The sequence below is a fragment of the Pan paniscus genome, chromosome 8 (assembly GCF_029289425.2).
Source record: "Pan paniscus chromosome 8, NHGRI_mPanPan1-v2.0_pri, whole genome shotgun sequence".
Taxonomy (NCBI): Eukaryota; Metazoa; Chordata; class Mammalia; order Primates; family Hominidae; genus Pan; species Pan paniscus.
In genome coordinates this window covers 45,480,741-45,505,073 of record NC_073257.2, presented here as the reverse complement: position 1 = coordinate 45,505,073, position 24,333 = coordinate 45,480,741, and the positions used below count along the sequence as shown (strand labels likewise).

Here is a 24,333-nt window from a genome sequence, read left to right as displayed (position 1 = left end):
CTCATTTGTCAATTTTGGCTTTTATTGCAATTGCTTTTGGTGTTTTAGTCATGAAGTCTACCCATGCCTATGTCCTGAATGGTATTGCCTAGGTTTTCTTCTAGGGTTTTTATGGTTTTAGGTCTTACGTTTAAGTCTTTAATCCATCTTGAGTTAATTTTTATATAAAGTGTAAGGAAGGGGTCCAGTTTCAGTTTTCTGCATATGACTAGCCAGTTTTCCCAACACCATTTATTAAATAGGGAATCCTTTCCCCATTGCTTGTTTTTGTCAGGTTCATCAAAAATCAGATGGTTTTACACGTGTGGCATTATTTCTGAGGCCTTTGTTCTGTTCCATTGGTCTATATATCTGTTTTGGTACCAGTACCATGCTGTTTTGGTTACTGTGGCCTTGTAGTATAGTTTGAAGTCAGGTAGCATGATGCCTTCAGCTTTCTTTTTTCTTTTCTTTTTTTTTTTTTTTTGCTTATGATTGTCTTGGCTATGCAGGCTCTTTTTTGGTTCCATATGAAATTTAAAGTAGTTTTTTTACAATTCTGTGAAGAAAGTCAATGGTAGCTTGATTGGGACAGCATTGAACCTATAAATTACTTTGGGCAGTATGGCCATTTTCACGATATTGATTCTTCCTATCCATGACCATGGAATGTTTTTCCATTTATTTATGTTCTCTCTTATTTCCTTGAGCAGTGGTTTGCAGTTCTCCTTGAAGAGGTCCTTCACATCCCTTGTAAGTTGGATTCCTAGGTATTTGATTCTCTTTGTAGCAATTGTGAATGGGAGTTCACTCATGATTTGGCTCTCTGTTTGTCTGTTATTGGTGTATAGGAATGCTTGTGATTTTTGCACATTGCTTTTTTATCCTGAGACTTTGCTGAAGTTGCTTATCAGCTTAAGGAGATTTGGGGCCTGGATGATGGGGTTTTCTAAATATACAATCATGTCATCTGCAAACAGAGACAATTTGACTTCCTCTTTTCCTAAGTGAATACCCTTTATTTCTTTCTCTTGCCTGATTGCCCTGGCCAGAACTTCCAACACTATGTTGAATAGGAGTGGTGAGAGAGGGCATCCTTGTCTTGTGCCGGTTTTAAAAGGGAATGCTTCCAGTTTTTGCCCATTCAGTGTGATACTGGCTGTAGCTTTGTCATAAATAGCTCTTATTATTTTGAGATACATTCCATCAATGCCTAGTTTATTAAGAGTTTTTAGCATGAAGGGCTGTTAAATTTTGTCAAAGGCCTTTTCGGCATCTATTGAAATAATCATGTGGCTTTTGTCATTGGTTCTGTTTGTGTGATGGATTATGTTTATTGATTTGTGTATGCTGAACCAGCCTTGCATCCCAGGGATGAAGCCGGCTTAAACGTGGTGGATAAGCTTTTTGATGCGCTGCTGGATTCGGTTTGCCAGTATTTTATTGAGGATTTTTACATCGATGTTCATCAGTGATATTGGCCTGAAATTTTCTTTTTTTCTGTTTTCTCTGCCAGGTTTTGGTATCAGGATGATGCTGGCCTCATAAAATAAGTTAGGTAGGATTCTCTCTTTTTCTATTGTTTGGAATAGTTTCAGAAGGAATGGTACCAGCTCCTCTTCGTACCTCTGGTAGAATTTGGCTGTGAATCCGTCTGGTCCTGGACTTTTTTTGGTTAATAGGCTATTAATTGCTGCCTCAATTTCAGAACTTGTTATTGGTCTATTCAGGGATTCGACCTCTTCCTGGTTTAGTCTTGGGAGGGTGTATGTGTACAGGAATTTATCCATTTCTTCTAGATTTTCTAGTTAATTTGCGTAGAGGCGTTTATAGTATTCTCTGATGGTAGTTTGTATTTCTGTGGGATCGGTGGTGATATCCCCTTTATCATTTTTTATTGCATCTATTTGATTCTTCTCTTTTTTATTAGTCTGGCTAGTGGCCTATTTATTTTGTTGATCTTTTCAAGAAAACCAACTCTGGGTTCACTGATTTTTTGAAGGGTTTTTCGTGTCTCTCCTTCAGTTCTGCTCTGATCTTAGTTATTTCTTGTCTTATGCTAGCTTTTGGATTTGTTCGCTCTTGCTTCTCTAGTTCTTTTAATTGTGATGTTAGTGTGTCGATTTTAGATCTTCTCTGCCTTCTCTTGTGGGCATTTAGTGCTATAAATTTCCTTCTACACACTGCTTTAAATGTGTCGCAGAGGTTCTCATATGCTCTGTCTTTGTTCTCATTGGTTTCAAAGAACATCTTTATCTCCGCCTTCATTTCGTTATTTACCCAGTAGTCATTCAGGAGCAGGTTGTTCAGTTTCCATGTAGTTGTGTGGTTTTGAGTGAGTTTCTTAATCCTGAGTTCTAATTTGATTGCACTGTGGTCTGAGAGACTATTTGTTATGTTTTCCCTTATTCTGCATTTGCTAAGGAGTGCTTTACTTCCAATTAAGTGGTCAATTTTAGAATAAGTGCAATGTGGTGCTGAGAAAAGTGTATGTTTTGTTGATTTGGAGTGGAGAGTTCTGTAGATGTCTATTAGGTCTGCTTGGTCCAGAGCTGAGTTCAAGTCCTGGATATCCTTGTCAATTTTCTGTCTCATTGATCTGTCTAATATTGACACGGGGTTGTTAAAGTCTCCCACTATTATTGTGTGGGAGTCCAAGTCTCTTTGTAGGTCTCTAAGAACTTTTTTTATGAATCTGGGTGCTCCTGTATTGGATGCACATATATTTAGGATAGTTAGCTCTTTTTGTTGCTTTGATCCTTTTACCATTATGTAATACCCTTGTCTCTTTTGATCTTTGTTGGTTTAAAGTCTGTTTTATCAGAGACTAAGATTGCAATCCCTGGTTTTTTTTTGCTTTCCATTTGCTTGGAAAATATTCCTCCATCAGCTGTAGATTTTTCATAAATGGCCTCTGTTATGTTGAGGAACTTTCCTTCTATACCTATACTATTAAAACTTTCAATAAAGAAAGAATGCTGAACTTTGTCAAACGCTTTTTCTTTGTCAACTGAGATCATCATGGGGGATCATCTGAGATTATCCTGTGAATATGAAGTATCACATTGACTAATTTACCCATGATCAACCAGCCCTACATGTCAGCAATAGATCCCACTTGCTCATGATGTTCAATTTTGTTGTTGTTTTCAATTAAGTTTGATAATGTTTAATTGTTGTTGTTGAATTCAGTTTGATAATGTTTAATTGAGCATTTTTGCATCAATATTCATCAGAGATATTGCTCTGTAGTTTTCTTCTCCTGTGGTGTCTTTCTTTGGCTTACGTCTCGAGGTGATGCTGGCCTCATAAAACGTGTTTGAAAATACTCCTTCTAGTGCGATTTTTTTGGAAGAGTTTAAGAAGCACTGATAATTCTTCTGTGAATGTTTCGTAGTATTCAAATGTGAAGGTGTGAAGCTGTGAAGCCACCTCGAAATGTTCTGACCTTTTTTGTTGAAACGCTTTTAATTACTTCTTCAACCTTTTTATTTGGTATTGGTTTGTCTAAGCTTTCTATTTCTTCCTGATTCAATCTTGGTAGCTTATATTTTTTGAGGAATTTATTCATTTCCTTTATTTTATACAATTTGTTGGCATATAGTTTTTCATACTAGTCTCTTATGATCCTTTTAATTTCTTTGGTATCTACTATAATGTCTTCATTTTCATTTCTGATTTTATTTGAGTTTTTCTCTTCTTTTCTTAGTTTGCCTAGCAAGGATTTTGTCTATTTTTTTTTTTTTTTTCAAAAAAAGCAACTCTTGGTTTTATTGATTTTTTTTTCTATAGTTTTTCTATTCTCTATTCGATTTAATTCTGGTCTAATCTTTATTATTTCTTTCCTTCTGCAAACTTTGGCTTGTTTTTCTTTTTCCAACTCCTTGAGGCATAACATTAGGCTATTTATTTGGAATCTTTCTTCTTTTATAATGTGGTCATTTATTGCTATAAGCTTCCCTCTTAGAATTACTTTTGCTGCTTCCCATAGATTTTGATACGTTGTGATTCTATTGTCATTTGTCTCAATATATTTTTAAGTATTGCTTTTGATTTCTTCTTTCACCTACTGGTTGGTTGTTCAGGAGCATGTTTTAAAACTTCTACATATTTGTAAATTTTCAAGATTCCTTTTGTTTTTAATTTCTAATTTCATACCATTGTTTTCAGAAATAGTATTAGGTATATTCTTGATCTTCTTGAATTTGTTAAGACTTGTTTTATGGCCTAATATATGGTCTATCCTTAAGAATGTTCCATGTGCACTAGAAAAAAATGTATGTTCTGCTGCTGTTGGATGGAAAGTGCTGAAGGTCTTTAGTTTAATTAAGTTCTATTTGCTAATTTTTGTTTTTATAGTGGCTTCCTTGGGGAGACTGTCACCTGCAGATATTGTCTGCAGGTATTAGTTGGGCAAAGTGCAGTGGCTCTCATTCTGGGTAGGCACAGTAGTGGAGTCCATTTCTCAGTGTAAAGGACTTTAAGGATCCTTCTGTTCTAGTTTCCCCATAGTAGTAGATTTACCTGAGGGCATCTCTCTTGGTGTTGAGCCTGACACAGGCCAGAGGCAGCCAAGCAGTGCTGTGTTACAGGGAACAGGTGCTCAGAGTGGCTGTGGAGCTGGGGTCTGGGGCTCAGTGTCTTGTTGAACTGCCAGGACACCTGTGGTGTAGGTCCAGGTTTATTCTTTTAGGTATGGGTGATGCAGCTCTCCCACAAGGCCAAGTACTGTGACTCTGAGGCACTTCCCAGTATCTCAGGCCCAGGATCAGGCATGTTGCTGACTCATCCTGGGTGTTAGGGTGCAGCAATGGCATGGCTCTGGGAAGGAAGAGGTTTTCCAGAGGTTTAGGCCCCAATGAGCAGGGTACAATTGCAATTCAGGCTACAGAACCAATAGGACACAGTGGCAATTCATGCACCAAGAACTCTAAGCCCTGGAGTAATGGGACACAGCAGTGGCGCAGGCTCTGTGAGGTCAGGTGCAGTGACAGCAAGGTCCAAGAATGATGGGGGCACATCTGTGGCTTTGGCCCTGGGGGGTGTGCAGCAGTGCAATGTTGGCTTCACTCCTAGGGAGGTGGGGCACCTCAGCAACTCAGGCTGTAGAGGGCTTTCCCGATCCAGGGAGGCAGGGTGCTGTGCGTGTTCAGTCCAGAGGGTAGGGTGATCAGATCAGATTAGTGTTTCTCTAGGAGGCTGGCCTATGCCCATTTTAAAATTGAGTTCTGTTGTTGTGGTTGAGTTGTAGGAGGTCTCTATATATTCTGGATTATTAGTACCTTATCAGATATGTGATTTAAAAATATTTTCTCCCATTCTGTGGTTTGCCTTTTTCCTCTTGATATTTTCCATTGATGACTGAAAGTTTTTAATTTTGATAAATTCTAACATGTCTATTTTTTTGGACAGCGTGTTTGGTATCATCCAAGAAGTCATTGCCAAATCCAATATATGGTTTTCTCCTATGTTTTCTTCTAAGAGTTTTAAAGTACAGCTCTTAGTTTTAGGTTTTCGGTCTACTTTGAGTTAATTTTTGTATGTGTAAGATAAAGGGCACAACGTCATTATTTTGCATGTGGATATCTAGTTTTCTCAGCATCATATGTTGTAAAGACTATTTTTTCCATACTGACTAGTGTTAGTACTCTTGTAAAAAATCATTTGACCATATATGTGAGGGTTTATTTCTCAGCTCTCTATCCTATTCCATCAGACTATGTGTTTGTCTTTAGGCCAGTACCATACTGTTTTGGTTATTGTAGTTTTGCAGTAAGCTTCGAAATTATGAAGTGTAAGTCTTTCAATTTTGTTCTTTGTCAAGATTATTTTGACTATCGGGTCCCTTATAGGGACAGGGTCTCCAACTCTTGGTCTGTGGCCTATTAGGAACTGGGCCACACAGCAGGAGGTGAGCAGTGGGTGAGCAAGGGAAGCTTCATCTCTGTTTACAGCTGTTCCTCATTGCTGGCATTACCACTTGAGCTCTGCCTCCTGTCAGATCAGTGGCAGCATTAGATTCTCATAGGAGCACAAACCCTATTGTGAACTGCGCATGAGAGGGATCTAGGTTGTGTGCTCCTTATGAGAATCTAATGCCTGATAATCTATCACTGTCTCCCATCACCCCCAGATGGGACCACCTAGTTTCAGTAAAACAAGCTTAGGGCTACCACTGATCCTACATTATGGTGAATTGTATAATTATTTCATTATATATTACAGTGTAATAATAATAGAAATAAAGTGCACAATAAATGTAATGCGCCTGAATCATCCTAAAATCATTCCCCCACCACCATTCCATGGAAAAATTGTCTTCCATGAAACCGGTCCCTGCTGTCAAAAAGGTTGAGGACTGCTGCCTTAAGATTCTGTATGAATTTAAAAAAAAGTATTTGGGATTTCAATAGAGATTGCACTGAATCCTTAGATCACTGAGTGGTACTGATATCTTAACAATATTATTTAATATTCTTAATATTTCCAATGCATGAAAAGTCTAGTTCTGGCTTAGGTGCTTGGAAATAGGCATTTCATGCATTTACTAGCAGAACTATTAGCCATAGTAATTTGAAACGTTTGCTAATATCTATTAAAATTAAAATGATATATACCTTTAATGCACCAACCTCACTTACACGTTCTTTTTTATAGAAATGCAATCACTGTGACATAAATATATATGAACAATGGTATTTATTGCACCATTGTTTGTAGTGGCAAAAAACGATGATAAAATGTTATTCTGTAGAGGAATCGTTGAATAAATTAGGATGCATTCACATCATAGAATATCATGCAGCAGCTTAAAAATGTGACAGATGAAAGAAATTTCTATCAATTTACCGGGGTCAAAAGTGAGGAGGATATAAGCATATAAGCCTGTGGTTATTCAGAACCACAAACCACTGTTTACATATATACTTTTACTTGTTTGAAGAAAGGTTTGGGAAACTATGCCTCACTCATAAGATTGGTTGTTTGAAGAAGGAAGCCCAGAGGTTTGAGGTTGGTAAATAGAGACAATGAGAATATAGCATAAAGTTTTATTTCATATGTCTGTATTGTAGTGATTCTTTTACCTTTATAGGTAGGTTTTCCAATTGTATTGGTCACAGTAGGCAGAGTAAATTCAATAGTTTTTTGGCTTAAGGTAACAACTTTCGAATGCCCTAAAAAAATGAGAACAGTGTTATTAAATTATGTGGTAAATTAAGTAATTTCAACTTTTAAAATGTTAAAATAAATCTTAGTATTCTAAAACACAGTTTCCTTACAACTTTTTTTCAGTAATTTAGATAAAGCAGCTTACCTGACACAAATATTTTCTCTCTGATTTTTTTCTTGCCTGGTATTTGATATTTATAAGAGTGCATTATAAGAGTACAAATCAAGAAAAAGAAAGACTAAAGCAAATTAACATAGGATCAGAAAACCAAATACCACATGTTCTTACTTACAAGAAGGAGTTAAACCTTGGGAAAGCATGGACATAAATATGGGAACAATGAAGTGGAGATCCCTAGTGGGGAGAGAGAGAGGGTCATGGGCTGAAAAACTGCCTATTGGGCACTGTGCTCACTGCCTGGGTGATGGGACCAGTCATATCCCAAACCTCAATGTCATGCAGTATACCCATGTAACAAACCTGCACATATACCCCATGAATCTGAAATAAAAGTAAAAAATATGAAAACAAATAAAGACTAGAAAGGTCATAGATAAAAATGTCAGAGAATGAGCCTTTTTGCAGGACAGTAAAAAATGTGAATATTAAAATGCAAATTTTTAGATAAAGTTTTCATCTCTATATAAAACATTGTATCATTTTATTTAAAAAGAAGTTTATAGTCCCACAATGAGAAATCTAGTGCTATAATTAAGGAGGAGATACTAGAAATGCAATTGTAAAGATACATATTTTGAACACTGCTAAAAACAAAACTATATAATTAAAACTAGTTTCAACACCTGCTTATTTGGAGGAAAAATGCTGACATTAAAAGCAGAAGGTGAAACATTTGAATGGTACTTTCTCAAAGTTAGTAAAATTTTACATTAATATGTTGACTTTCCTCAGTATATTTTTTGCACAGAAATGAAACATTCAATTCTTCCATTCCTTAAGGCAAGTGTTTGCTTGAAAAATGTATATCTGCCATTATTTTTAGATTCAAAGGCCAAATGCTTTCATGAAAAATTTTAAAATATTTTATGCTATTATAGTTTTCATTCAATCCATAAGAGAAGACCATTATTATTCCTCTGTAATCATAAAGCAAGAGTATAGATATTAGACTATTTAGACCATTTATTAATTTTATTCTCCTCTTTGTTTTCTTTAAGCATTATTATTACTGCTTATAATTAGTATATTCTTCAAATAAAAGACTTGGGCTTAGAAAAAAAAACCCAAATTATAGGAAAAACCAGGAGATACATTAATGAAAAGCAGTGTTGTAGGTGATATGAAGTAACAAGTGAACCCCAAATCAATTACATTTATCTAAAATATAATGAACAATGACTAACCCAGCTTGAGAAGCTATAAAAAGCTAGGAGTTCCAACCAACGAAACCCTCCTTTTGAGTCCTAGCCTATCTTGTCAACTTTATTTTGTATCCACTGAAGCCCAGGATTTTGCTTATTATTTTAAACTTTCCTCTTTTGTCATATATAATTTCTAACCATTTTTTCTTCTAGCTCACTGGGAAAGAACATGGATTTCACTTTCTTTGCTTACATTCATTTGCTTTTCCAGAAGCAAGCCCAAATATCTTTTTACTGTTTTCTTTTTCCTTTTATATTGCATGTAGTAAAAAAATAAATAAAAGTAATAGTCAACTTTCTGCATTTCCTATTGATTTTTTACTTAGAACCTTTATGGATAGAAAGTGCCATGGATATTTATTTTAGAGCACAGAATAAATCAAAGAAAAATGATTTACATTTTTTAAAAGGTTCAAACTCTCAGGAGGCTAAGGCAGGAGAACCCAGAAGGTAGAGGTTGCAGTGAGCCAAGATCATGCCACTGCACTCCAGCCTGGGCGACAGAGCAAGACTCCGTTTATAAAAAAATAAAAAAATTCAAACTCAATTAACTGTAGAAAATGTACCAGGGTGATAATTATATAATGATGCCTCTGGAGTGACAGATAAGAATCGAATCTTAGTTCTTAGATATTAATGGAGTTAAAAGCCTAGGTAGATGATAATGAAGGGAAGGGAAAAACTAAACATATGATTTATTTTTCTTCTCACCTATCCTTATGTTGTCTTTCTATTGTATGCTCTCCCTGGGGTTGAATAAAAGAGGGATACATAAATATAAGAAAGAGGTTATAAAATGAGTTTATCTCAGTCATCCACAAAAGCTACAGTAGTCAACAAGACAAGAAGGTGGAGAACAGAAATGGAGCTCCAATTTAGTCATAATGGAGAAGAGGAAGAGAAATGCCAGGGACACTACTCATTGCTAAGAATGAACAAATGTTAGATGCACTTAACTCACAATTTACTTTCATTTATGTTTTGCCAAACTGTTATATGACTAAAGCTATCATAACTTGGTTATTTACATTTAGTTATAGCTTTATTTTAAAAATCACACTGTACACTAAAAATATTAAAAATTACCTGAAGGGAGTTGATTCAGTAAAGGAAGGTGGATGTCTTTAGAAAAGCTTGGACCAGCCCTATATGTTCTATAAATTGCTTTTGAAGGTGCAGTCACATAGGGTGAAGAGTACTCATAAGTTTCCTCTAGAAAAATTTAGAAAATATGTTAGCCATACAATAGATGACATTTGTAATTATTTTTAATACTCACACAGTATATATGCACACAACATCAAAGCATCTAAATATATAAAGCAAACATTTAAAAAAACTGAAAGGATACATAGACTGCAACAAAATTTCAATATCCCCTATTATTGAACAAGAGACAGGTCATCCAGATAGAAAATAAATAAACACTGGAATTGAACTACACATAAGATAAAGCATATTTATCAGACAATTACACAATGTTCTATCCAACAGTAACAGGATACACATTCTTCTCAAGTGCACAAAGAACATTCTCCAGAACAGATCATATGTTAGGCCACAAAAGAGGTCTTAACAATGTAAGATCAAAATTACATCAAATATCAACTAGATATCAGTAACAGGAGAATAAAAAGAAACTTAATAAATCTTTGAAACATTAAACAATATGCTCCTGAAGAACTACTGTGTCAAGAAGGAAATTAAAAAGGGAAATTTAAATATATCTACAGACAAAAGAAAATAAAAACGTAACATACAAAAACTTCATGGGATGCGGCAAAAGTAGTCCTAAGAGGAAAGTTTATAGCATTAAATGTCTACATCATAAAAGAAGAATCAAATAAACAACCTAAAATTACACTTCACAGAAGTAGTAAAAGCAGAACTAAGCATAAATCTACCAGAAGAAAAAAAAATAAAGATCAAAGCAGAAATAAAGAACACAGAGACTAGAAATGATCAATTCCATTTGCCCCAGCCTGCATTCCATTCTGGTATCCTCCAATATCCTGGTTCATTTATTTTTTCATGTATGTTTTTACTGAGAAAATTATAATGCTATTGAAGGGTGAAATAGGTGACCTTACTATATGGATTATTGACTGCCATATTTGCCTTCGTTTCTCCCTGCTGTTTGTTAATGGGAGTGTCTTCTGTGGTCTGTCCCTGTCTCACCACTGTTACATTGCATGTCTCTGTGTGTGTGTGTGTGTGCGTGTGTGTGTGTGTGTGTGTGTTGTCAGAGACAAGTGACATTTCAAAAAAAATCTCTGTATCAAAAGAAGTCATATCATAGAAGCTGCCTCTGAAAATGATTATATATCACAATATCGTGGTCTTTGGCACTGATGCCAAAATTGGATAAGAATTTGTGGGGTCCTGGGAAGAACTGATTCTATTTTGCATGTGGGAGGGCCATGAATATTCTCAATCAGCAGGAACACTGTGGTGGATTGATTTCAGTGACGGTCTCTGTGTTCTTGCCTACTTGTATTGATGTTCTTCCATACTAACTCTGGTCTTAGTTATATGACTTTGGTGAATATGACAAAAGTAAATGAATGTGAGCAGAGACTTCAAAACTGCTCATACATTGAGGCTTGCCCGCATGCTGCTCTTAGAACTTGAAGACTCCTAGCTAGTTGGCTGGATGATGAGAAACATGCAGCCAAGTCACCTCCTGGGCCAGTTATTAAGTTTAGCCGCCAAACCACCCTTCTACACTCTGCTTCATGATACTGGATCTGGGGATTCTGCAGACCACATTTTTGCTTTGCAAAGTAGCTCCAAGGTAGGCCGTGCAAGATAGGCTAGATAGAGGAAATCTGCAAATTTGGAGGAAAAAGGACAGACTTGTTCTTCTCATTTTGTTCCTGGTGGGCTTTGAGAGCTTCCTGTCTCTTTTCAGTTTCTGTGAAGAACATCCTGGTATTGTTTCCTTATCCCAAAAGTAGCAATTCCTCCCATGGCAACAAAGAGTTTGCATTTTTTTCCACCATTTGAAGAACCAGTTTTATTATTCCTCCCCACTTAGAAACTAGCAGTAGATGGCCAGTGCCCCCCGCCTTCAGAAGTAGGGATCCAAGTTCCCCCCTGCAGAATCAGGGACACTAGCATCAACCAATCTATACCCTATGCAGAGGTCTCCTTCAGTTCTGCGTATGGCAATTTCTTTCTGTAATTGCTTCCTCCATGTAACCTTAGACTTCTTTTAATACTTTCAGTTACCAAGTTAACAACTTTATACTTAGTCATCTACTTTTTACATTCTTGCTTTCTCTTTTTCTTTTCTTTTCTTTTTTTTTTTTTTTTTTTTGAGACGGAGTCTTGCTTTTTCGCCATGCTGGAGTGCAGTGGCGTGATCTCGGCTCACTGCAACCTCCACCTCCTGGATTCAAGCGATTCTCCTGCCTCAGCCTCCCAAGTAGCTGGGACTACAGGCACGTGCCACCATGCCCAGCTAATTTTTGTATTTTTAGTAGAGACAGGGTTTCACCATGTTGGCCAGGATGGTCTCTATCTCTTGACCTCGTGATCTGCCTGCCTCGGCCTCCCAAAGTGCTGGGATTACATGTGTGAGCCACCGCGCCGGGCCCTCTTGCTTTCTTTTTGAACAACCAGTAAAGTTTCTATTTACTGAATGGGCCCATTCTACACCATTGTCTCAAACAACAGCCAGCCAACCGCCATACATATAGGTGAATTGATAATTTGACCAAAAATGCATAAGTTAGCCCAGCCAAGACAATCATCAGTTACCTAAGTGGTTACTGTTTTATGCTTTTTTAAGTTTTAGGGTAGATATGGAGTAGTAAAACATTAACAAATATGAAAATAAAAAATTAAAATAAGAGTGAGATATAATTTAGTAACTTTCAGATGGGTATAAATGAAAAAAAAAAAACCCAGCAATCCATATTGCAGATACTTACACACAGAAGAGAATTTTCCCTAAAGATTGCTGATGAAAATGTTAATTTTAATAGCTCTTTAGGAAAGCAATTTGGAAATATCATTTAATGATAAAGATCCATGTATAATTTAATAAGAAATCTCAAGCCTAAAAAGTCAATGCTCTTTAGTAGAATGATTGAATAAAGTGTTCTTACTATGAAGTATCATGCTGCCAATAAAAAGGATGAATTAAAACCATTTTATTTTTACGCTTGTAAGAATTTTCCTAAGATATTTCTGAAAAAAAAGTAAGATGCAAAAAGAGTAAATGAAAAAGCATACTTTAAAACTATTCTAGGTAATTAGATACTGAATTCATATCTACATACATAATTCTTTACCTTTATTTTCAAAGGGTGATAAATTGATCACTTTTGTTGGGAATTTACTTGGTGTAATTCTCCTAGTAAAGATACCTTCTTGACGTTGTACGGACATATCTTTGTTTTTAAATAAGTTCACATCTAAAATAAAATTTTAAAAGAAAAAGTGCATGAATACTCTTGACTATTCACACACTAATCCCATCTCCACGTATTTGTCTTTATTTCTGCCTTGGTAATTTTTCTTCCCACATTTTATTAAATGGCCACTTGTTTATTACTTAAATTTCTGTGTAGTCTCTCATCATTTTCTCTTTCTTGTCTTTGTTCTGCATTCTGTGACAGTATCTTCCTTAATTTCAACCTTTATCCCAACTTTATTTTACTTTGACCAAATGTTCATTTCTATAATTGATCCATAGTCTACATTTAAAAGGATACACTTAGAAAGATAGTTTTGGAGGTCAGAAGTCTATGTATAAGCTACTGGATCCCCCCTGCCCCAATTGAACCAATTTTATTAGATTTATTTTTCATAAATTCTATTGCTATAAAAGTAACATGGATTATTGTAGAAAACATTTATTTAAACAGAGAATTATAAACCTCATATTTTTTAAAATCATTGTCTAGAGGTTTTAAAACTTTCTAGCTAATTTCCCATTGATAATACGAGAGTTTAACTAATTATATGAGAAAATTCATGAAGACATTTGCCCATGAAATATTAACATATAGGTACTGTTATCATTAAAGATTCATACTTAAACCCCAGAGAAGATAAACTGTAAATATTAGACTTAAAATTATTATTCTTACCATAGTGAGTCCTTAGTTGTGTCTTTATCTCACCAATTGTTTTACTTGAACCAATGGCATTTGTCAAGGGTTCTACATCAGTCTCTATAGACATAAAACACATTTCAAAACACTTTGTAAGGTAACCATTTATGTTACATATGTATTTTAGTTCTTTTTTCTTTTGAAATTTCTTTTTCTTTTCTTTTCCTTTTTTTTTTTTAGAGACAGGATCTTGTTCTGTCACTCAGGCTGGAGTGCAGAGGTGTGAACATGGCTGACTGCAGTTTCAACCTCCTGGGCTCAAGTGGTCCCCCGCCTTGGCCTCTCCAAGTAGCTGGGACTACAGGTGTGCACCACCATGCCTGGCTAATTTTTGTATTTTTTGTAGAGACAGGGTTTTGCCGTGTTGTCTTTTGAAATTTCTATATTATTTGCTGATATCTCTGTTACCTTCCTTTTCTTCCTTAAGAATAATTTCCTTTAACTCTAAGAACACACTTATAATAAGTGCTTTGAGGTTTCGTTGGCTAGTTCCAACACCTGGGACTCTCATAAACAGTTATTGTGGCATGCCCTTTTCCTTGGTGTAGGCCACACTTCACTGTTTCTTTGCATGTTAATAATTTTTGCTCAAGATTTGACAGTTTCCATAGTATATTGTAGCATCTCCAGGTACTGATTTCCTCCTCCTCTATCTGGGGCTTGTCATTGTTCTCTCCTTATTTATTTGCATAGCGATGTGACTGGGCTATTGTACTAAAGTCTCTTGCCTGTAGTGTGAAGTGCTACTGCTGCTCTCCAAGGGGCAGAGCCTTGAACATGCATCCAGTACCTTGGATAACATTGGTTTTAGAGGGCCGGCTTCGAATGTGTCTCTTTACCTTATTTCTCTGTTAAGCTGTCTGCCTCTTTTTGTATCACACCAGAGATAAAGAAAATTGTATAACTACATAAAACCCTTACACCAAGATGAAAGCCAGTAATGTAATCTCTGAATTATGTAACACAAATAAAGTACTGTATTGCAGGTGAGATTTTATAAATTTGCCTGACATTTTTATCAAATAGAGGGAATGGATAACCAGTGAAATAATTATGTGTTATACTCCTCTTGTCATCGCAGTCTTCAGCTAGCCTTTGTGCTTTTGCCTTTCTGCTTTTGCTAATTAAATACCACTTTTCAGAAACAAAAGTAAGTAGAATAGCTTTGGAAATGCCTACACTGAGACTACTCTAAGGTAACTGTAACACTGAATTTTTATGCATTACTTTTCAAATGGATGAGTTTTAAAACCAATAATATGCTAATGTTCCACTGATAGTAAATGCTAGAGCTTAATTAAAGGATATTCATGATGAATTTTACCTATGTAACACTAACATGTAGGCACTATTGTCATTAAATGTCTATACTTAGTTTAACTCAGGGAACATAAATAGGTCACAAATATTAGACTCAAAAATTCTTTTTCTTACCCTGGTGACTCTTTAATTGTGCACTGATTGGTCCCTTTATTATATCTCTTCCAATAGCATCTTTTAAGAGTTCTTTATCAGTCTCTATAGAATTAAACAGATTTCAAAATACTTTATAAGGTAAACATTACCATACATGTGTATACGTGTGTGTTTAACTAATTATAGAAGGATATTCATGAAGAATTTCACCAATGTAACACTATGATATAGGTACCTATGTAATAATAACATGTAGACACTGTTGTCATTAAAGGTCTATACTTAACTCAGGGAACATAAATAGGTCACAAATATTAGACTCAAAAATTCTTTTTCTTACCCTGGTGACTCTTTAATTGTGCATTGATAGTCCCTTTATTATATGTCTTCCAATAGCATCTTTTGCTATGGAAAGTACTATGATACAAGTACTGTTGTCATTAAAGGTCTATACTTAATTTAACTCAGGGAATATAAATAAGCCTAAATATTAGACTTGAAAAATTCTTTCTCTTACCTCGGTGACTCTTCAGTTGTATAGTGATTGGCCCTATTATTATACCTCTTCCAATAGCATCTGCCAAGAATTCCTTATCAGTCTCTATTGAAATAAAACAGATTTCAATATATTTTATAAGGTAAACATTACCATACCTCTGTGTGTATCTGTGTGTGTGTGTGTGTGTGTGTGTGTGTGTGTTTAATTATGGAAGGGTATTCATGAAGAATTTTACCTGTGTATACCAACATATAGGTACTATTGCCATTAAATGTCCACACTTAACTCCAGGAATATAAATAAACCATAAATATTAGTCTTGAAATTGTTTTTTCTTACCTGGGTGCCTTTTTAATTGTGTCGTGGTTGACTCCTTCATAAGACCTCTTCCAGTAGCATAGGCAAAGAAGTTCTTATCAGTCTCTATAGAAATAAAACAGATTTCAGTATATTTTGTAAGATTATCATTACCATACTTGTGTGTGTTTGTGTGTTTAATTATAGGAGGATATTCATGAATAATTTTACTTATGTAACACTATAATATAGGTAGTTTTGTTATTAAAGGTCTATACTTAATTTAACCCAGGGAATATCAATCAGCCATAAATATTAGATGTGAAAAATTCTTTTTCTTACTTTGGTGACCCTTTAGTTGTGCATTGATTGATCCCTTTATTATACCTCTTCCAGTATCATCTGCTAAGTGTTCCTTATCAGTCTCTATATAAATAAAACAGATATCAATATATTTTGAAAGGTAAACATTACCATATCTGAGTATGTGTATGTGTTTAATTATAGGAGGATATTCATTTAGAATTTCACCTATATAATACTAACATATTGGTACTATTGTCATTAAAGGTTCATACTTAATTTAACTCCAGGAATATGAATAAACCATAAATATTAGTCTTGAAAAAAATTTTTTTTACCTTGGTGACATTTAAATTGTGTTTTAATTGACCCCTTTATTATACCTCTTCCAATAGCATCTGCTAAGAGTTCCTTATTAGTCTCTATAGAAATAAAGCAGATTTCAATGTATTTTATAAGGTAAACATTTTATGTGTGTGTGTGCATGTGTAGTGCACATGTGAGTTTTTATTATTATAGTAGAAGAGTCACAACATGTCTTATTGCAGTAAGCATCACAAAACAGAATTCGAAGGGCTATTAGAAATCATATAAGCCTATTATATTGAAGTTCAGAGATGCTTCATGATTTGAACAAGACCACATCAAGATAATGACAAAATTGATGTACAAACTGACACTTTATAATTCCTTAACCACTGACTTTACCATATAATGCATCTCTTATGCAAACTAAAATTATCTTAGAAAGTTTATGATGATAATATAACCTTAAATTTACACCAAGAGCACTATCTACTGTGGGATGTACCTGGTGAGATAAAACATAACATTTTTAAAAATAGGTCAATTTGCAAACCATGGTCTCCACAGTCACAGAGAGTTATTGTGGGGCAAAGTACTTCGATTTGTTCATAAAGACTTCATGTCATTTCTAAGATTTGTAACTATAAATCAAGTATGTATCAATAATGTAGAAAAATAATTAGATATTTTGTGGAATATGAAAATGTGACTTTCATATCTTCTTGAGTTTGTAGACTTTGTACCTAGGGAGGATGAAGTAAGTAAACTTGTAGCAGCATAAGCATTGAGACTGCATTCCTTTCCACTGGAGTTTTTATGTGATTTGAATTTTTTGCTTCATTTGAAAACTACTGACTAGGTCATATAACAGGAAAAATACATGAAAGTTATGAAAGGAGAGTTCATATTGAACAGGGACAATTAGAATGGGTGACTTGGGTCAACTGGTGAACCTAATATTTTGTGAGAGAAAGTTGTTTATAGCAGACTATATAACTAAAGTTGGAAACCTATAATGACCCAGATACCATAGAGTGGAAGTTTTGCTCTGAAGAAATGTCTGAGCTCTTGAATAAATGTTAAGTATTACAGTGTAACATTTGAAGCCCAAATATACCACCAGTGAAATCTAAACCAAAGTATGGACCAGCTGAGGCATCATTACCAAAATGAACCGAGACACATAAGAATATATTTTCCATAAGTACACAGCTATATTTTGTGAACATAAGCACATCTATAGAAACATAAAAATAGGGAATATGAGCAGTCATATAGCCTCTCCGATTATTACTCCAACTAGCACACATAAGAAGGAATGGTTCATTTCAAGTGAGTATGCAAAGATTCTTAGATAAGCAGAGAGGCAACAAGAAGAGCATTTTAGGGGAGATAAGGTTAAGCATTTAGGAAGAGAATCTATGTGCTAAAGTAATTTACAATCTAGTAACATTCATGTTTCCTCCCTCACAGTATCCTCTCATTGCTTTAATTCTTTTTAAATATGATCCTGCCTGGAATTCACTGAGATATTTTTACAAAATAAATAACATACCATGCTATATGCCTATGTAAAGTGTTCGATTCAATGTTTTTTAAGATGTTCACATATTTGTGTAGCTCTGATCACAGTCAATTTTAGATTCTACTTGAGTTTATACTAATCAAATTCCAGTGAAGTACAGAAATATTACTCCCATATAGCATTATTCCTTCTTCAACATTTTTGCACTACTATTATGTATATTACTACTATATATAAAAGACATTGTTATAATTGTTGTTATGATTAATTATTTATATAATACTGTGCCTTTTAATTAAGCTAAGAAAGAAGAGCAAGTACATATTTTTAGTGTTTACTATACTAACCTTCTTATTTATATATTTTTTTGCATTTGTTCCGGTGGATTTGAGTTACTGTCCAGTGTTATTTTATTTTTTAAATTTTTTTAAAAAATTTATTTTTTTATTTCAATAGGTTTTTGGGGAACAGGTGGTGTTTGGTTTCATGATTAAGTTCTTTAGTGGTGATTTGTGAGATTTTGGGGCACCCATCACCTGAGCAGTGTACACTGTACCCAATGCATAGTCTTTTGTCCCTTGCCACCCCCTACTCTTTCCCCAAGTCCCCAAAGTCCAACATACCATTCTTATGCCTTTGCATCCTCATAGCTTAGCTCCCACATGAGTGAGAACATACAACGTTTGGTTTTCCATTCCAGAGTTAGTTCACTTATAATAATAGTCTCCAATTCCATTCAGGTTGCTGCAAATGCCATTATTTTGTTCCTTTTTATGGCTGAGTAGTATTCCATAGTATATACACACCACATTTTCTTTATCCATTCATTGATTGATGGGCATTTGGGCTGATTCCATATTTTTGCAATGGCAAATAGTACTGCTATAAACATATGTGTGCAAGTATATTTTTGTATAATGATTTCCTTTCCTCTGGGTAGATACCTAGAAGTGGGATTGCTGGATCAAAGGGTAGATCTACTTTTAGTTCTTTAAGGACTTTCCACACTGTTTTCCACAGCGGTTGTACTAGTTTACATTCCCACCAACAGTGTAAAAATGTTTCCTTTTCACTGCATCCATGCCAACATCTGTTATTTTTTTATTTTTTGATGATGGCCATTCTTGCAGGAATGAGATGGTATCGCATTATGGTTTTTATTTGCATATCCCTGATAATGAGTGATGTTGAGCATTTTTCCATATGCTTGTTGGCCATTTGTATATCTTCTTTTGAGAATTGTCTATTCATGTCCTTAGCCCACTTTTTGATGGGATTTTTTTTTCTTGCTGATTTGAGTTCTTTGTAGATTCTGGATATTAGTCCTTTGTCGGATATATAGATTGTGAAGATTTTCTGCCACTCTGAGGGTTGTCTGTTAACTCTGCTGATAATTTCTTTTGCTGTGCAGAAGCTTTTTAATTTAATTAAGTCCCATCTATTTATCTTTGTTTTTGTTGCATTTGCTTTTGGGTTCTTTGTCATGAAGTCTTTGCTTAAGCTAATGTCTAGAAGGGTTTTTCCAATGTTATCTTCTAGAAGCTTATGATTTCAAGTCTTAGATTTATCTTTGATCCATCTTGAGTTGATTTTTGCATAGAGAGATGAGGATCCAGTTTCATTCTTCTACATGTGGCTTGACAATTACCCCAGCAACATTCGTTGAATACAGTGTCCTTTCCCCACTTCGTGTTTTTGTTTGTTTTGTCGAAGATCTGTCAGCTGTAAGTATTTGGCTTTATTTCTGGGTTCTCTATTCTGTTCCATTGGTCTATGTGTGTATTTTTATACCAGTACCATGCTGTTTTGGTGACTATGGCCTTATAGTTTGAAGTCGGTAATGTGATCCCTTCAGATTTATTCTTTTTGCTTAGTCTTGCTTTGGCTATGTGGGCTTTTTTTGGTTCCATATGAATTTTAGGATTGCTTTTTCTAGTTCTGTGAAGAATGATGTTGGTATTTTGATGGGAATTGCATTGAATTTGTAGATTGCTTTTGGCAATATGGTCATTTGTTTGTGTCGTCTAGGATTTCCTTCAGCAGTGTTTTGTAGTTTTCCTTGTAGAGGTCTTTCACGTCCTTGGTTAAGTATATTCCTACCTTTTTTTGTTTTTTGTTTGTTTGTTTTGGCAGCTATTGTGAAAGGAGTTGAGTTCTTGATTTGATTCTCAGCTTGGTCGCTGTTGGTGTACAGCAGCACTACTGATTTGTGTATATTAAGTTTGTATCCTGAAACTTTGCTGAATTCATTTACGAGTTCTGGGAGCTTTTTGGATGAGTCTTTAGTGCTTCCTAGGTATATGATCATATCATCAGCAAACAGTTACAGTTTGATTTCCTCTTTACCAATTTGGATGCCCTTTATTTCTTTTCCTTGTCTGATTGCTCTGGCTAGGACTTCCAGTACTATGTTGAACAGAAGTGGTGAGAGTAGGCATCCTTGTCTTGTTCCAGTTTTCAGGGGGAATGCTTTCAAAACCCGTTCAGTGTAATGTTGGCTGTTGGTTTGTCATAGATAGCTTTTATTACCTTATGTTATGTTCCTTTTATGCCGATTTTGCTGAGGGTTTTAATCATAAAGCGATGCTGGATTCTGTCAAGTGCTTCTTCTGCATCTATTGAGATATCATGTGATTGTTGTTTTTAATTCTGTTTATGTGGTGTATCACATTTACTGACTTGCATATGTTAAACCATCCCTGCATACCTGTTATGAAACCCACTAGATCATGGTGGATTATCTTTTTGATATGCTCTTGGATTTGGTTTGGTAGTATTTTGTTGAGGATTTTTTCATCTATGTTCATCAGGGATATTGGTCTGTAGTTTTCTTTTTTTGTTATGTCCTTCCCTGGTTTTGGTATTAGGGTGATACTGGCTTCATAGAATGATTTAGGGAGGATTCCCTCTTTCTGTATCTTTTGGAATCACCTCAGTAGGATTGGTACCAATTCTTCTTTGAATGTCAGATAGTACAGCCGTGAATCCCTTTGGTCCTGAACTTTTTTTGTTGTTGGCAATTTTTAAATTACCATTTCAATCTTGCTGCTTGTTATTGGTCTGTTCAGAGATTCTATACCTTCCTGGTTTAATCTAGGGGGATTGTATATTTCCAGGAATTTATTCATCTCCTCTAGGTTTTCTAGTTTATATGGGTAAATGTGTTCAGAGTAGCCTTGAATAATGTTTTATATTTCTGTGGTATAAGTTGTAATAACTCCTGTTTCATTTCTAATTGAGCTTATTTGGATCTTCTCTCTTCTTTCCTTGGTTAATCTTGCTAATGGTCTATCAATTTTATTTATCTTTTCAAATAACCAGCTTTTTGTTTCATTTATCTTTTGCATTTTTTTGTTTCATTCTTGTTTAGATCTGCTCTGATCTTTGTTATTTCTTTTCTTCTGCTGGGTTTGGGTTTGGATTGTTCTTGTTTCTCCAGTTCCGTGAGGTGTGACCTTAGATTGTCTATTTGTGCTCTTTCAGACTCTTTGATTTAGGCATTTAATGCTATGAACAGTTCCTCTTAGCAATGCTTTTGCTGTATCCCAGAGGTTTTGATAGGTTGTGTCACTATTATTGTTCAGTTCAAAGAATTTTTAAATTTCCATCTTGATTTCATTGTTGACCCAATGATCATTCTGGAGCAGGTTATTTAATTTCCATGTATTTGCATGATTTTTAGGGTTCCTTTTGGAGTTGATTTCCAATTTTATTCCACTGTGGCCTGAGAGAGTACTTGATATAATTTTGATTTTCTTAAATTTACTGAGACTTGTTTTGTGGCCTGTCATATGGTCTATCTTGGAGAATGTTCCATGTGCTGATGAATAGAATGTATATTCTGCAGTTGTTGAGTAGAATGTTCTGTAGATATCTGTTAAGTCCATTTGTTGTAGGGTAGAGTTCAAGTTCATTGTTTCTTTGTTGACTTTCTGCCTTGATGATTTGTCTAGTGCTGTCAGTGGAGTATTAAAGTCCCCCACTATTATTGTGTCATCTCATTTCTTAGGTCTAGTAGTAATTGTTTTATAAACTTGGCATTTCCAGTGTTAGGTGCATATACATTTAGAATTGTGATATTTTCCTGCTGGACTAGCCCTTTTATCATTCTATAATGTCCCTCTTTGTCATTTTTAACCGCTGTTGGTTTAAGGTTTGTTTTGTCTAATATAAGAACAGCTACTTCTGCTTGCTTTTGATGTCCATTTGCACAGGACATCTTTTTCCACACCTTTACCTTAAGTTTATGTGAGTCTTTATGTGCTGAGTCTCCTGAAGACAGCAGAAACTAGGTTTTTCTTATCTATTCTGCAGTTCTGTATCTATTCTTATCTATTCTGCCATTCTGTGCAGCATTTAGTCACTTTTGCTGCTTTTAAGTGCAGCATTTAGGTCACTTATATTCAATGTTAGTATTGAGATGTGAGGTACTATTCCATTCATCTTACCATTTGTAGCCTGAATACCTTTTTTTCTCCCCACTGTATTAATGTTATAGGGGTCCTGTGAGATTTATGTTTTAAGGAGGTTCTATTTTGGTGTATTTTGAGGGTTTGTTTCAAGATTTAGAGCTCCTTTTAGCAGTTCTTATAGTACTGGCTAGGTAGTGGCAAATTATGTCAGCATTTGCTTGTCTGGAAAAGACTGTATCTTTCCTTCCTTTATGAAGCTCAATTTCACTGGATACAAAATTTTTGGCTGATAATTGTTTTATTTAAGGAGGCTAAAAATAGGACCCCAATTCCTTCTAACATGTAGGGCTTCTGCTGAGAAGCCTGCTGTTAATCTGACAGGTTTTCCTTTATAGGTTACCTTATGCTTTTGCCTCACAGCTCTTAAGATTCTTTACTTTATCTTGACTTTAGATAACCTGATTACTATAGGCCTACATGATGATCTTTTTATGATGAATTTCCCAGGTGTTCTTTGAGCTTCTTGTGTTTGGATGTCTATATCTCTAGCAAGGTTGGAGAAGTTTTTCTTGATTATTCTCACAAATATGTTTTCCAAACTTTTAGATTTCTCTTCTTCTCAGGAACTCCAATTATTCTCAGGTTTGAACATTTAACATAGTCCCAAACTTCTTGGAGTCTTTGTTCATTTTTGAAAATTCTTGTTTCTTTGTGTTTGATGGATTAATTCAAAACCCTTGTCATCGAGCTCTGAAGTTCTTTCTTCTGCTTGTTCAGTTCTATTATGGAGACTTCCCAGTGCACTTAGCATTTCTCTAAGTGTGTCCTTGAACCAGGAAGAGAGGCATCACCAGAAATCAACCTTGGCAGCACTTTGATTTTGAAGTTTTAGTGTTCAGAACTGTGAGAAAATCAATTTCTGATGTTTAAGGCACCCAGTGCAGTATTTTGTTCTGGCAATCTGGGCTTATTGTCACCATACCCCCTTTATGCTTTAATTATGGTTTCCTTGAATTCTCTGAACCTATTTATTTTTATTATTTTTATATGCATATTTGTATTATACTTTAAGTTCTAAGGTACATGTGCACAACGTGCAAGTTTGTTACATATGTATACATGCGCCATGTTGGTGTGCTGCACCCATTAACTCATCATTTACATTAGGTATATGTCCTAATGCTATCCCTCCCCCCTCCCCCCACCCCACAACAAGCCCCAGTGTGTGATGTTCCCCTTCCTGTGTCCACGTGTTCTCATTGTTCAATTCCCACCTATGAGTGAGAACATGCAGCGTTTGGTACTTTGTCCTTGTGATAGTTTGCTGAGAATGATGGTTTCCAGCTTCATCCACGTCCCTACAAAGGACATGAACTCATCATTTTTTATGGCTGCATGGTATTCCATGGTGTATATGTGCCACATTTTCTTAATCCAGTCTATCATTGTTGGACATTTGGGATGGTTCCAAGTCTTTGCTGTTGTGAATAGTGCCGCAATAAACATACGTGTGCATGTGTCTTTATAGCAGCTTGTTTTATAATCCTTTGGGTATATACCCAGTAATGGGATGGCTGGGTCAAATGGTATTTCTAGTTCTAGATCCCTGAGGAATCACCACACTGTCTTCCACAATGGTTGAACTACTTTACGGTCCCACCAGCAGTGTAAAAGTGTTCCTATTTCTCCACATCCTCTCCAGTACCTGTTGTTTCCTGACTTTTTAATGATCGCCATTCTAACTGGTGTGAGATGGTATCTCATTGTGGTTTTGATTTGCATTTCTCTGATGGCCAGTGATGATGAGCATTTTTTCATGTGTCTTTTGGCTGCATAAATGTCTTCTTTTGAGAAGTGTCTGTTCACATCCTTTGCCCACTTTTCGATGGGGCTGTTTGTTTTTTTCTTGTAAATTTGTTT

At 35.3% G+C, this 24,333-nt stretch overlaps 1 protein-coding gene across 1 annotated transcript in view; it reads right to left on the bottom strand.

Moving 5' to 3' along the window:
• CCDC7 (coiled-coil domain containing 7) overlaps nucleotides 1-24,333 on the bottom strand; it is a 424,140-nt gene that overhangs the window by 15,199 nt on the left and 384,608 nt on the right. The window contains exons 36-43 of the mRNA XM_055092614.2: nucleotides 16,210-16,293; nucleotides 15,910-15,993; nucleotides 15,589-15,672; nucleotides 15,090-15,173; nucleotides 13,632-13,715; nucleotides 12,831-12,953; nucleotides 9,619-9,744; nucleotides 7,065-7,154 (exon numbers count right to left, since the gene is read on the bottom strand). Of these exons, the coding sequence (XP_054948589.1) occupies nucleotides 7,065-7,154; nucleotides 9,619-9,744; nucleotides 12,831-12,953; nucleotides 13,632-13,715; nucleotides 15,090-15,173; nucleotides 15,589-15,672; nucleotides 15,910-15,993; nucleotides 16,210-16,293 (759 nt within the window). The remainder of the gene's footprint in view (nucleotides 1-7,064; nucleotides 7,155-9,618; nucleotides 9,745-12,830; nucleotides 12,954-13,631; nucleotides 13,716-15,089; nucleotides 15,174-15,588; nucleotides 15,673-15,909; nucleotides 15,994-16,209; nucleotides 16,294-24,333) is intronic.